At 37.1% G+C, this 14,592-nt stretch overlaps 1 protein-coding gene across 7 annotated transcripts in view; it reads right to left on the bottom strand.

Moving 5' to 3' along the window:
- Positions 1 to 14,592, bottom strand: part of adgb (androglobin) — a 308,223-nt gene that overhangs the window by 140,481 nt on the left and 153,150 nt on the right. For all 7 annotated transcript variants that reach the window (XM_069932245.1, XM_069932246.1, XM_069932240.1 and 4 more), the window contains one exon: positions 10,796 to 10,952. In XM_069932245.1, the coding sequence (XP_069788346.1) occupies positions 10,796 to 10,952 (157 nt within the window). The remainder of the gene's footprint in view (positions 1 to 10,795; positions 10,953 to 14,592) is intronic.

Raw genomic sequence — 14,592 nt, 5'->3', positions numbered from 1 at the left:
TAATATCTTCTGAGGCTCCAGGTTCAGGGAGGTCTGAGGCGATGTATTCTGAGGCGAGACACACAATTGCAGCCCATTGCTGTCAAAGACCTTGGAACTGTTTTCCTGCTGACAAAAGAGTTCACTGGAAGGTAAACAGATGACATCAGAGGGCAATATCCAATAAGTAAGAAGAAGGATGAAAGGATATGAAAGTTTTTGCAGCAGAGGAAGAAGGCTGGAAATGACAGTATACCACTGGGATAGCCAGCTGTAATAAAAGAGAGCTGAGATGATTGCTGTGCGGTAACATTCAGTAGTGATTTGTGCGGGTGAATGCATGGGAATTGGCTGTATGGGCTGGGGTGGTGAGAAGGAAATTTAATTTAAAGCTAATCCAAAAATTGGGATGTTGGTTACTTGATGGGATGTTTTAAAATAAATGGATGGAAGTGATTAAAAGATACCAACCTACCAAACTTCAAAGGAGAGCAAGCAGCCCGAAAAAGAAATGACTAGGGCTGAAACAAAGCCTTCCACGGTGCTTTATCTCTAACTCTGCTGGTGGCTAGTGCACATCAGCGGCCAAAGGTGAACTGGATGATATAATAATGATGACAGCTTCATTGAGATTACTGATCCCCTTTCATACAACTCCCTCTGCCAAGAGTCCAGGCACCTGATACCACTTTAAGAGGAGAAGGGGCTCATGAAAGAGGAACTGAAGTTGAAGGAGCTGAAGGCAGTGTTAGCAGGACTAGTGATGACCCCAAAAATTTGCCTGAGAAGGCAAACACAGAAAAAAGCAGGAAAAGAGTAGAAGAGCATGCTGGAATACCAGTGATTCAGAATGGTCTGCTAGCTGTTCTGACCTTATTGAACTAGATGCAGCCTACAAACTGGCAAATTAAAATGAGCAAAATAACTGCTTTAATAAACATAAATAGAGAGGGACTATTCACCTTCCAGGGGGAAAGTAAAGCAAAAGTGGCAGGGCAATTCTATCAGGTTTCTCCCAAAGAGGGTGAAGACGTCCGTGGAAGAAGAAGAGGCAGAGGAAGTGGCCTCCCTGGGATAAGTCATAAGGTTGGTGCCTGAATTATAGTGAATTATAGTGAATATAGATTGTAATTAAGCGAATTATCCAAAACATAGCAGGGCAGCTAACATCCAAAGAGTAAATTTGTTTTCAAAACAAGCTCTGATGCCTGTAAACTTCCCAGCTCTGGCTACAAGGGCTGCAAATCCTTCTCTTTTAGCCAAACTCAACCATCAGCCTTGGACTGCCACAGAGAGAAGGTAGTACATGACTGTCTAAAAGTATGAAAGAAGAACCCAAGACCACTTTAAGGATAGGAAATAGTTATTTGATTTGTCTGATCAAATCCAGTGCCACTATGCCCTCTGTACACACTTCTGCAAACACCTCTGCTCATGGTGTAACTGCTGAAACCATCGGAATTGCTGTTATTTCCATGACAGAGCTAATCTCTACACCAGCCTCTGTGCAGGTGGAAGATAAGCTTTTAATGGTCACTTTCATCATATCTAAAACAGCCCCTCTTCCCCTGTTAGGCTGAAAGACTCTTTGTAAGTTAGGCATAATACTGTACTGTATTATGTATTACTGTCAGAAGGTATAAACATAAAATTAGGGTCCCACAAATGTTAATGAATAGGTCAGAAAAATAATAACGAGCCTTATTGTAAAGTTTACAGTTGGATCGGAATCCCTATGCTTGGCAAGTCCAGAAAAACTGACCCACATATGTGATAATTGATTAATACCAGCCGAGAAGCTAATTGCATGGCCTATTACATTATACAACCAGTCTTGCACAACGATCAAACCGTACATCCTTATTTGAATGATAAAGAAGAGCTGAGGCAAAATTATATGTATACTTCAGTCCCAAGGGATTATGGGGTCCTGGTTCTTCCAGTCTTGGAAGAAAAGAAAGGAATATTCTGAATGGGAGACTCAGTGCCCCATTGGACAGTAGCTGTAAAACTGCTGGTGAAACCTAAAGATATTGGGATATGATCAAGTGATTGATAAAAGAGACCAAGTCTGTTTGTACTATGACCCTTCCCCTTTTGGGATAAGAAATGAAAACAGAATTCTTTCGTGAAAGGGAAGGGATAACTATGATTTGAAAAACAACTTTTAAAAACCAGTGGAAGACCTTCTATTTCTCCCATGAATTTTAGCATGAGTACCAGTAAGCACAACATAAAAATCATATGGGGAAAGTCTATACAGCTCTGGAACAGAAAGTTACTTTAAAAAAGAATATGCGATTGAAATGCATTAAACAGTATCGTGGAGCAACTGAAGCTGAAGAAGGCATTGCTCGAGTAATCGACTCACTATTGCAGCAAAGTGTGTTGGTGAAAGCCCAAAGTCTGTGTAACACCACTATCGTAAAAGTGAGACAAAAACAAGAGTGGCATTTTGTACAGAACTTGAGAGCTATTAATAAATTAGTTCTCCCTATTGCTCTGCTTGGTAGCTGATGCCAACATGCAGAAGCTCATACTTTTACTGTGATTGATTTGTGCTCACCATTCTGCTCCACACTTTACACAAGGAGAGTCAGTATTTATTTGCCTTTGCTTCTAAGAATCAATAGTACACATGGACACATCTGCCCCAGGGTTATACTTAAATTCCTGCCATTTATGCCACTGCCATTAAAAATAATTTAGACAAATCCCAATTATCCGAATGTTCCATGTTGTTTCAAAATTTTAAATTTAGACATACAGCATGGCAAAAGGCCATTTCGGCCCATGAGTCCATGCCACCCAATTTACATCCAATTAACCTACACCATGGTACATTTTGAATGATGGGAGGAAACTGGAGTCCCCAGGGAAAACCCACGCAGACATGAGGAGAACATGCAAATTCCTTACAGACAGCGCAGGATTTGAACTCCTCTCCCAATCGCTGGAGCTGTAAAGGCATTATGCTAACTGCTACACCAACCGTGCCGCCAAACTTCACAGCTTCCATTACGGGCTGAATCTGATGATTCCTTACATTTCAATATTTGGCAAGAAGAGGGTACATGATGTCACTGCAAAAAATTGCAGTTTTACCAGAAGACTGTCCAGTACCTTGGATTCCAGCTCAGCAAAGGTTGGTAACATTTGAGAAGGGACCAAATAAAAGCAAGTCCCAGTCCCCAAAACAAAAGAGGACCTTCTTTCTTTCCTGGACATGGTAGGGTACTGTTGACAATGGATTCCTGAATGCCAGGAAAAGGATGCTGCATTGCAATCAGAGACCCCAACATATGACACTGAAAAGGGAGAAAGCCTTCCATGATCTAAAGCAGGGTTTGGTCACAGCACCTATGCTACAGTTATCTGGCCATATAAAGCCCTTACAACTGAATGTGAACAAGTCACAGGGTTTGTCACCCAGTTCATGGGGTAAGAAAGAGACCAGCAGCTAATTAATCTGCTCAATTACCAGGTAACTTTAAGGGAAATATCTGCCTGTTTGCGTGCCATAGCTGCCACCACTGTGACGGTGAAAAAGTCTAATTCTATTAGAATATAGAATATTACAGCACAGTATGGGGCATTTGGCCCTCGATGTTGTGCCAACCTATATATTCCTACCAAAAAGAAAACAAAAAGTACTAAACCCTTCCTACCTTGTAACCCTCTATTTTTCTTTCATCCATGAGCCAAAGATTCTCTGAAATGCCCCTAATGTTTCAACATTAAAAAAAAATTTTTATTAAGCTTTGTAAGGAATAAAGAAAGAGAAAAAAAGAAAAGAAAAAAAAATACTAACCCAATGCCAACCAAGGTTGTAATTCATATTGTAAGTAGAGATAACATCTAGCAATGGTCTCGGGAGATCCGATCAAAGCACACCCAGTAACAACCATCATTGCACCAAAATAGTCCATTTGTGAAAATAAGCCATAAATGGACCCCAGGTCCTATCAAAGGAAATCTTGATTTTCATGACATCATGCCTAATATTTTTACAAATTTAAAAAGGATATAATATCTAATAGCCATTGACTGTTAGTGGATGGAAATTCCTCTTTCCATTTTAACAATATTGCTCTTCTTGCAAGGAAAATGGAGAAAGCTAAAACCTGACTTTGATTAGTGTACAGTTTTATGTTTTTATCTCTGGAAAAGCCAAATATTGCAATTACATGGATTCAAATTAATCCTAAAAGTAGTCGAAAAAAATTCTAAAAATATCAGTCCAATATTTTTGCAATTTTGGGCATAACCAAAACATACATATCAAAGAGATGTCATAAATTTTACATTATCACTGAGTGAGTTGATATCTGGATAAATTTGAGCAAGTTTAACTTAGGAAAAATGTATTCCATGCACCACTTTGAACTGAATCAGACTATGTCTAGTGCACAATGAGTGCACTAAAGCCCAAAATTGATGTCCAATCTTCGTCTCTTTTTCTCAAGGCAGAAAGACAAAGTAAACAAAAATAGTCTTATTTTCAACTCTTGTTTTTTGGCACGTGTGCACAGATGGCACCGTTTTGCGTTACAGATAACTGCAATGGAGTCTATTTTACAGGAATACAATGCTCCTCTACCCCGAAATACCTAGAACATCTATATGCATATGAAGAGAACAAAAATTCAGAAATTTAACAGTAACTAAGAACCAAATAAGTACTAATGTTCAAGCCCCAGAGGCATATTGCCTGGAGCTGTTGAACTATAGGTAATTAAATATTTAAATCAGAAACATTTCTCAATAAATTCTATTTATGGATTTCTATTAAACTGGCATGTACAGAAAAGAGAAAAAAAAATCCTTCCACATTCTGCAGTTCATTCATCTTGGAGTAGCAGCCAATGGTCCCAGAGTCTCCCTTTTGACAAAGCCCCAAGATTCTTTGGGTGAATTAAATCCTCAGTCTTGCTGGGTATATTAGGGCAGGCTTAAAACCTTTTTTATTTTAATCCACCATAACTTCATAGTAGACTCTGCAAAGTAAAACTACATCCAGGCAGTAGTCTATGAGATTTTGAATGCATACTCCTTGGTAAGTTAAATCCTTCTTCGAACAAGCCAGCCTCAGAATCAATTATTTTTTGTTGGAAATGATGGAAATATATAATAACAGATGTAGGGAATTCTGAAGAGTGTTTAGAGGATAGAGTGCACTTTCCAGCATTGAAACCTTTCCAATGGCGTCTTCACCGAAAAGTTCTGTAAGTAAATCTGTCGAGAACTTTATTGGTGGTTTGTCCTTCTCAATACCCTCCTTCAGACTTAAAATACAAATATTATTTTGATGTTCTGACCTTCCAGACTCATTACAATTTATTGTTTTCAGCAATCGAGGACTCGTGTTTTTCAAGCTTATCCAGCCAGTTATAATATCACAGCCCAATCTTCTTCCAAAGTTATCAGATGCAGTTCTAGTTGTGGCATTGACTCCAAAACCAGATCCAACTTCTTTGGTTCACATTTTTAGGGCATTATTAATATCCTCCAATTGTTTAGAAATCATTTTGGAGGCCATACCAAGCAAGAGAGGAGTATCCTGTTCAGGCTCATTTTCCTCCTCCATTTGTTCTGCATCATCTCTTTCTTCTATGGTTTTGAGATTAGATATTTTCAGTATTTTAGGAATTTTAACTCCTCTTTTTGGCATGAGAAATTTTCTGGTGAGTGTCACCATCCCAGAAAAAAGCTTTGAAAAGTTTAGTTGATTAAGAATGAGTATAAGGTTGAGAAATGTTTTAAAAATACTCGGAGCTCATGACCACAGAATCTGGTTGCTAGTGAAAGCCATGTTTCAGCCTCCATCACCATTCCTGGCAAGGAATTCCAGGCACCCACAACTCTCTACGTAAAAATTTATCCCTGATGTCTCCCCTAAACTTTCCTCTCTTCACTTTGTGGAGATGTCCCCAGGCATTTGCTATTCCTGCCCTGGGCAAAAGGCACTGTCTGTCCACCTTATCTATGCTTCTCAGAATCTTAGAATCATAGATTGCTACAGCACAGAAAAAAGGTCATTTGGCCCTTCTTCTCTGTGCCAACCATCAATCCGCTAGCCCCATTGACTTGCTCCCATTCCATAACTCTCCAGATCTCTCCCATCTATGTATTTATTCAATTTATTCTTAAAATTTAAGATCGAGCCCACATTCACTACATCCCACCATTCTCCAAGGGAAGAACTTTCCCCTGATGTTCCTCCCTAAACCTTTCCACTTCAGCTTAAAATGATGGCCTCTTGTATTTCTCTCCCCAAATCTAAGTGGAAAAGGTCTACTCACATCCATTGTCTATACCTCTCATATTATTGTCAACCTCTATCAAATCTCCCCTCATTCTTCTTCTCTTCAAGGATAAAGTCCTAACCTGTTTAATCTTTCCCTGTAACTCAGAATCAGAATCAGGATGTATTGTCATGAACATGTCATGAAATTTGTTTTTCGTGCCAACATCATAGTGCAAACGTATAACCATCTTACAACACTATTATATATAAAAAAAATAAAATAATAGTGCAAAGAAGTAAGGCAGTGTCTTTGGTTCATTGAATATTCAGGAATCTGATGGCAGCAGGGAAGAAGATGTCCTTGTGCTCCTATACCTTTTCCCCAATGGTAGCAGAGTGAAGAGGGCATGGCCTGGGTGGTGAGGGTCTTTGAGGATAGAGGCTGCTTTATTAAGACACCACCTCATGTAGACGTCCTCGATGGAGTGATGGAGTGCCTGTGATGTTGCAGGCCAAGTTAACAATCCTCTGGAGTTTATTCTTGTCCTGAGAATTGGCAGCTCCATACCAGCCAATAATGCAACCAGCCAGAATGCCTGTAGAAGTTTATGACAGTCTACGGTCTACGGTGACATACTGAACCTCCTCAGACACCTCATAAAGTATAGCTGCTGGCAAGCCTTCTTTGTGGTCGCATCAACATGGAAGCTCCTGGACAGATCCTTGGAGATGTTGACATCCAGGAATTTGAAGTTCTTGACCCTCTCCACTACTGAGCCCTTGATGAGGACTGGGTCATGTTCCCTGGACTCCCTTTTGTAGTCCACATTCATTTCCTTGGTTTTGCTCACATTAAGCGCAAGGTTGTTGATGTGACACCATTCAAAAAGCTGATCTTTCTCCCTCCTGTGTATTTCCTCATTGCTGTTTGGGATTCTGCCGACAACTGTGGTGTCATCAGCAAATAGATGGCATTGGAATTGTGCCTGGCCACATAGCCATGGGTGTATAATGAGTAGAGCAGTAGGGTGCACCTGTGTTGATGATCAGTGAGAAGGAGATGTTGTTTTCAATGCATACTGACTGTGGTCTTCCAATGAGAAAGTTAAGGATCCAATTGCAGAGTGGGGTATAGAGGCCTAGAGTTTGTAGCTTTTTGACCAGCACTGAGGGAATAAATGGTATTGAAGGCCGGCCCTATGTATGAATTGCTGTTTTCGAGGTGATCCAAGCTGAGTGGAGAACCAGCGATATTGCATCTGCCATGGAGCCATTGTGACAATAGGTGAATTGCTGTGGGTCCAAATCTTTACTTGGATACATGTTAATCTGGCCATGACCTGCCTCTCGAATCATTTCATCACAGTAGAAGTTAGTGCTACTGGGCAGTAGTTATTGAGTTGGTACTCAACACCTGAAGAGCCAGCAATGTCCTAATCTATCTTCTCTACACTCTTTCAATCTTATTGATATCCTTCTTGTAGTTAGGTGACTGGAACTGCACATAATATTCCAAATTTGGCCTCACCAATGTCTTAAACAACTTCAACCTAACATCCCAACTCCGAAACTCAATACTTTGATTTATAAATGCTAAGAAGCCAAGAGTTTTCTTTCCAACCCTATCTACCTGTGACGCCACCTTCAGGGAACAATGTGCCTGTATTTCCAGATCTCTTTGCTCCTCCGCACACCTCAGTGCCCTACCATTTACTGTGTATGCCCAAGCTTGAAATCTTCCTCGATGTCCTCAATGCATCCTTTGTGTCATCAGTGAACTTGCTGTTCCAATTTAACACATTATCATCCATATTATTGATATAGACAAAAAAACACAATGGTCCCAACAGAGATCCCTGAGGCAGACCACTAGTCACAGGCCTCCAGTCTGAGAAACAACCATCCACTACCACTCTTTGTTTTCTCCCACACAGCCAATTTTGAATCCATTTTACAACCTCTCCATGGATACCTAGTGTCTTTACCTTCTGAACTAACCTCCCATGTGGGACCTTGTCAAAGGTTTACTTAAGTCTATGTTGAGAACATCCACAGACTTTCCTTTGTCTACTTTATTGGTAATGTTACGGGTTATATTATATTTTATATAAAATATTAAAATGTCTTTAAAATAGATAAATTGTGGGGGTTCAGTGTAGGTCACTTCACAAACAGAGTTTAAAAAAACATCACATTTAAAATGCAAGAGCTTTGACCGAAGCTTTGAATCTCTGCATCCCACCTTAACCTACCCAAAGATGTATCAGACTTCCAAGTAACTGCAATACATTTCCTCACTACTGCTAAAAGAAATTTAACAAATTCCAATTGATGAACAGATAGTTTTAATTTAGGTCTTGTTCCTTTAATATTCCCGAATAACAATAAATCAGGACTTTGGGAAAATCAATTCATGAAACTTATTCCAAAAATTGACACAATCAGGCACCAGTAATTTTGCAAATACAGTGGAACTGCTTTTGGAAACAACTGCAAAAGCGGGCTCAAGTGCTGATAAAGATCTTTCAAGGATTGAGTTTGGAGCCTTGCAAAGAGTTCTGGTTTTTACAAATGGAGAGAGAGGAAAGAACAAACAGGATTTCTCTTAGAGAGAGGGGGAGAGAGAAGGAGAGGGAGAGAGAGGGAGAGGGAGGAGAGAGAGAGGGAGGAGAGAGAGAGAGAGAAAACTGAGTTCTTCAGTAGCTTTTGGAGGCTGCAACATGGCAAGATGGCAGGTTTGTTGAAAACCCCATTTTGAAGATGGGGTGTGAGTTCAGCCTGAGGAAATGGCTGGCTAGAATGTTTCTCCTGAAATAAGGGAAACAAGAGGAACTCTGTGGTGACCTGGAAGAAGATGTTATCATTTGGAAAACCCATGACGGCGCAATTTTCTTCAACAAGACACTGAAGTGGTTGATTGGAAGAAATCAGTTTGTGTGCATGTCCAATAAACAACAATTATCTCTCTCTGAAACCAACAAGAACCTTCCTGAGTGGTAACCATTTAACTTTATGCACCAGGGCCTGGTGAAAGTTCATAAATGTTAAATTCTGTGCATGGTATAATAATTGCCTGATACCAGTCAACTTGGAGGAGTGAGAAGTGAGACTGGACTGTGAATCAAATAACTTTACTGAACATATACACATTGCTTAGAATTAGAAGGGGGTTAAATTTGGTTAAGTTAACAGCAATAAGTTAAAGTTTGATCTTGTTTTTATGTTTAAAGAAAATTGAAAGCAACTTTTGTTTAAGTAACCATTTATCTTGGTGAATTTCTATTGCTGGTTTTGGGGTTCTCTGGACTTGTAACAAAGTGGGGACTCATCCTTTTTCGATTGAAATATTTGGAGTTTTGGGATCTTAAACTTTTGAAGTTTTTGCATTTGTTTTTTCCAAGCTAATTTAAAGCTTGTGTTTGTGGAAAAACAGCAGCAATGGATGTTAGTACATTTTTGTTAAACCCATCACCTGCGGAGCTGAAGAGAAAAAGAAGAGGAATTGATGGTCATTGCTAAGGAATTAAAGCTGGCTGAGGTCAAGCATTGAAGAAAATACAAATACAGAGGATTATAATGAAATATATAGATGAGGTATCTAGACAGATGGGAAATAGATTTGAATGTTATAATTGATCAAGAAATATGGGAAGATTTATGTAAGAACTGTATGACTAATACTATTAATATTAGATATAGATTAGTCCAATATAATATTTTACATTAGTTATATCTTACACAACAGAAGTTGAATAGATTGAAATCAGATTTATCTGATCAATGTTTTAGATGTGGGATCTTTGTTACATTCAACTTGGTCTTGTCCTAATGTAAAACCTCTTTGATCAGATTTATGGAAATTTTTGGATTAAGTTACATGAATTGATTTTCCCAAAGTCCTGACTTATTTTTATTAGGGAATATTAAAGGAACAAGACCTAAATTAAAACTATCTGTTTATCAATTGGAATTTGTTAAATTTCTTTTAGCAGTAGTGAGGAAATGTATTGCAGTTACTTGGAAGTCTGATACATCTTTGGGTAGGTTAAGGTGGGATGCAGAGATTCAAAGTTGCATTCCTTTGGAAAAAAATACATATAATTTGATAAATACGTATTCTATGTTCATACAAATTTGGTACCATACGCCCAAATAATGGGATTAAATTTGTAATGATATCCTTCCTATGCATCTACTCCTGCGAGATACTCCTGTGTAGTTATGAAGAATTTGGAGATAAGTGCCAGACAACGCTTCTCTCGGCAATCCAAAAACTCTTTCTATTTCTTTCTTTTTTATCTTTTCTTGTTATACTCATATATTTATAGTATGTATATTATATTTTTTGAGGGCGGAGGTTGGGTTGGGTGGAGTTTGTGGGATGGGGTGAAAACCATCATGTATGTAACTTTATTTTGGTTCTTTGAAATCTGTACTATTATATTAAATATTATTACTAGAGGGTACATGTATGGAATGTTTTGAATAAAATATTAAAAAAAAGAAACAGGCAGACTTCATGTGGTAATTTATGTTACAGAATTAAAAATGGAAGAAAGTATGTCTTACTGGAAACACTTGAAAAAATCTTCATGATCAATCCACTTTTCCACGCATAACTTCTTTTGATTGAATGCAATTGCAACATCAGAGACATTGTCCAAATTCAACATCTGACTTGATGCCTGTGACATTTCCTGGCTGGTGGCTTGTTCATTGGAGTTATCTGAAATAGAGAAAGTGCCTTCATTCAGCAAAGCGAGGGACCTAAAGAAATACACATTCTCCAAACTTAAACATGCCATTTCATGTAGCCACTACCCATGAGTCAGTGAAAGTTCATCTTCCTTCTTCATTAAAACCCCTCATCTGGCTATCAGTGTACTAAAAGCTAAAACCTTCTCAAGGTACAGACAAAGATATATTCAGATCACAAATAAAGCCAAACAAGGCAATTAAGGGGCATGGATCTATTTTAGACTTAAAAATCATTGATAAACATTAAAAAGTGTTTCCCCAAAATCTTCCTAATTTGGGATATTCCCAAAACATGTAGATCAGTGAGGCCTCTATGATTTTAAGAAAAAAAAATAGATATAATATCAAAGATCAGAAGTTCCAGTTTGAAAAGATATGGGCTCCATTCATAGAATGTTATCATGGTTGGCGGTTTTAGGCTGTTGGGCTACTCCGGCGATGCTCCATCTGGCTTCTGGAGGTAGCGATCTGATCCAGTTTCATTGTTCTCTTTGTTTTTTTTAAATAAGTAACCTTGATGTGAGGGAGGGGTTAGCTGAGTGTTAGTTTCATTTTTCATTTTTTTCACAATTCGATACTTTGCCTTTTTTGTCATTTAAGACCAGACTGCAAAACAGTACACAATAATAAACAAAATAACATTTCTCCAAACCATAATGCAATCTACACATCACAAGATTACACAAAAACAACATAGATGGCACAAGACTACGCCATTCCTACAGCAGACGAAACAAAAGAAAAGAAACAACACAAGACTGAAACACACCGACACAGAGCAACATAGTGAATAAAAAACAGTGCAAACAACACAGTAAAAGATGAAAAACTAGACAGTAGTCACAGCAGAGACAAGTTAAATTTTCGTAGACTTAGATTTTAAAAAGTCTTGTAACTCGAAGTGAAGAACCATCGCCCAATTCACAAGTCCACAAGCTTCGGCACAATAGCGAGAGAGACTCAAGAACCTCCGCACCAACCAACCTTCAGAACCTCCTGGCCAGCACTCGATACAGCCACTCCAGGCTCCCAACACTTCCACCACAGGACATACAGACCTCTAGATCCTCCCAGCCAAGTGCATGATGCAGCCCACACTGGCACACCTCTGCAAAACATGTCATAGTGTCACCAACTCAGCCACTGGCAGTAAACAACATCGAAGTCTGAAGGCCTAGTACCCACAACAGAGGTCCGATCACCATAGCAGACCAGGCTGTGCAGCCCAACAGCTTTCTTCCATATGTCTGTATCTTATTTCGCAGTTCACACAGTTCCGCAGCTCCACATCACAACAGCGCTCTACCGTCCAATGTTCATCAATTTTTTTAAAGACTTTATTTAAAATTTTTATAACATGAATACAATAAAGAATTACATTTAAAGAAAAATAGAAAAAAAAATTTAAAAAGGTATGATTACAATATTACATCAGAAAACTACACAAAATAACCCCCCCTTTAAATGTAACACAATATTAATAGTCTAACTTAAAATTAGTCCAACCCTCCCCCCAAAATAAAGAGTGAAGAGTTAATAAAATTGACAATATTATATATGAAAAAAACCCACTTACAAAAAAAAGAGATAAAACTTAACCAAAAACAATTCTAATAACAACAAAAAAAAATTGTCAATACTAAAATATCACACTTAAACATATATTTAAATCAAACTTAAATGCATATAATTAGCAAACGGAGTCCACTTTAACTTATAAAAAGACATCTTATCCTGAATTGAAAAAGATATCCTTTCCATAGTCAAACAAAATTTCATTTCCAAATACCACTTATCTAAAGTTAGTATATTTCTATCTTTCCAAGTAAGTGCTATACATTTCTTAGCCACAACTAAAGCTAAATAAATAAATGAAATCTGATAATCCTCTAAACCTAAATCGATTAATGATTGCATGTTCCCTAATACAAATATATCGGGATCTAATACAAGATGGATATTATATAAACTGTTAAAAACAGATTGAATACCTTTCCAAAACTGTTGCAATCGATCACAAAGCAAAACGGTATGCAAAAAAGTATTGGCCGTCTGATCACATCGAAAACAAGAATCCAACTTACTAAAACCAAATTTTTTTAATTTCTCCGGCGTTAAATATAGCTGATGAATAAAATTATAATTAATCATCGCTAATCTAGCATTAATTAATTTCCGAATACTATTCTGACAAATTTCCATCCAAGCTTCTTCAGCTATTTTATGTCCTAAATCTTTTTCCCATTTCAACTTATCTTTATCCCAGTCTTTTTTACTATCAATTTCTTGTAAAATACAATACAAATCAGATATATATCCCTTTTTTGGTAATGAAAGTACATATTCTTCAAAACTAGATTCAGGCAATAAAATCATATGTCGACCACATAACTGTTTTACAAAAGATCTTAATTGATAATATACAAATATAGAATTTGCACTAATACCATATTTCCTTTGTAATTCATCAAAGGAACAAAAACAACCCTCAGAAAAACAATCAGATAATTTTTTTATTCCCTTCTTTCCCATTGTTTCAAAGTGGCATTGGAGACCATAAAAGGAACAAGTTGATTATTATATAATGGCAATCTTCCAGAATATATATTTTTAAGTCCCAATTTTTAAAGTTTACTTGTCCATAAATTCAATAAACGTTTCAATATTGGCACATCATAAGTTCGTAATAAATTTTTATTCCATCGAAACAAAAACTCATGAGGAAATTTTTCTAAAATAACCGCCATTTCTATCTTTACCCAACTAGGTGGGTCGTCCATATTCATTAATGCACTAAGAAATTTGAATTTAGCTGCTTCATAATAATGCTGAAAATTCGGTAATCTTAAACCTCCAAATTGAAAATCCCACATCAATTTTCTCATTACTACTCTCAGAAATTTTCCCTTCCAAAAGAATTCTCTAATCGCTTTATATAAATCCTTAAAAAAACTTTTTTTTTAAAAAATAAGGAATTGATTGAAACATATATTGTATTCTAGGAAAAATATTCATTTTTATGGTATTAATCCTCCCTAGTAAACCCAAAGGTAGATCCCTCCACCTAATCAAATCTAATTTAATCCTTTTTATTAAAGGAAAATAATTAATTGAATATAATTCTTGAAATTCCATATTAACATTAATTCCTAAATATTTAATTTGTGTAGTCCACTTCAAATTTATAATATTTTTATATACTGAATAATCACCTTTACAAATTGGTAAAATTTCACTTTTAGCCCAATTTACTTTGTAACCAGATAATTGGCCATAAATTTCTAAACATTCTTGAATTGCAGGTAAAGAAATATCCGGATCCACCAAACATAATAAAACATCATCAGCAAATAAATTAATCTTATATTCCTCATTCAGAACTCTCATACCTTTAACATTTTCATTTTGACATATTAATTGTGCTAAAGGTTCAATAACTATAGCAAATAAAGCAGGTGACAACGGACATCCTTGTCTAGTAGATCTTGTCAAACTAAAAGATTCCGAAATTTGGCCATTAGCCTTCGGGCTATTATATAAAGCCTTTATCAACCCAATAAATGAAGAACCAAAACAAAATTTCTCAAGTACTTTAAACAGAAACTTCC

Source organism: Narcine bancroftii, chromosome 4 (assembly GCF_036971445.1).
Source record: "Narcine bancroftii isolate sNarBan1 chromosome 4, sNarBan1.hap1, whole genome shotgun sequence".
In the NCBI taxonomy this organism is placed as follows: Eukaryota; Metazoa; Chordata; class Chondrichthyes; order Torpediniformes; family Narcinidae; genus Narcine; species Narcine bancroftii.
This window is presented reverse-complemented; position numbering and strand designations above follow the sequence as displayed.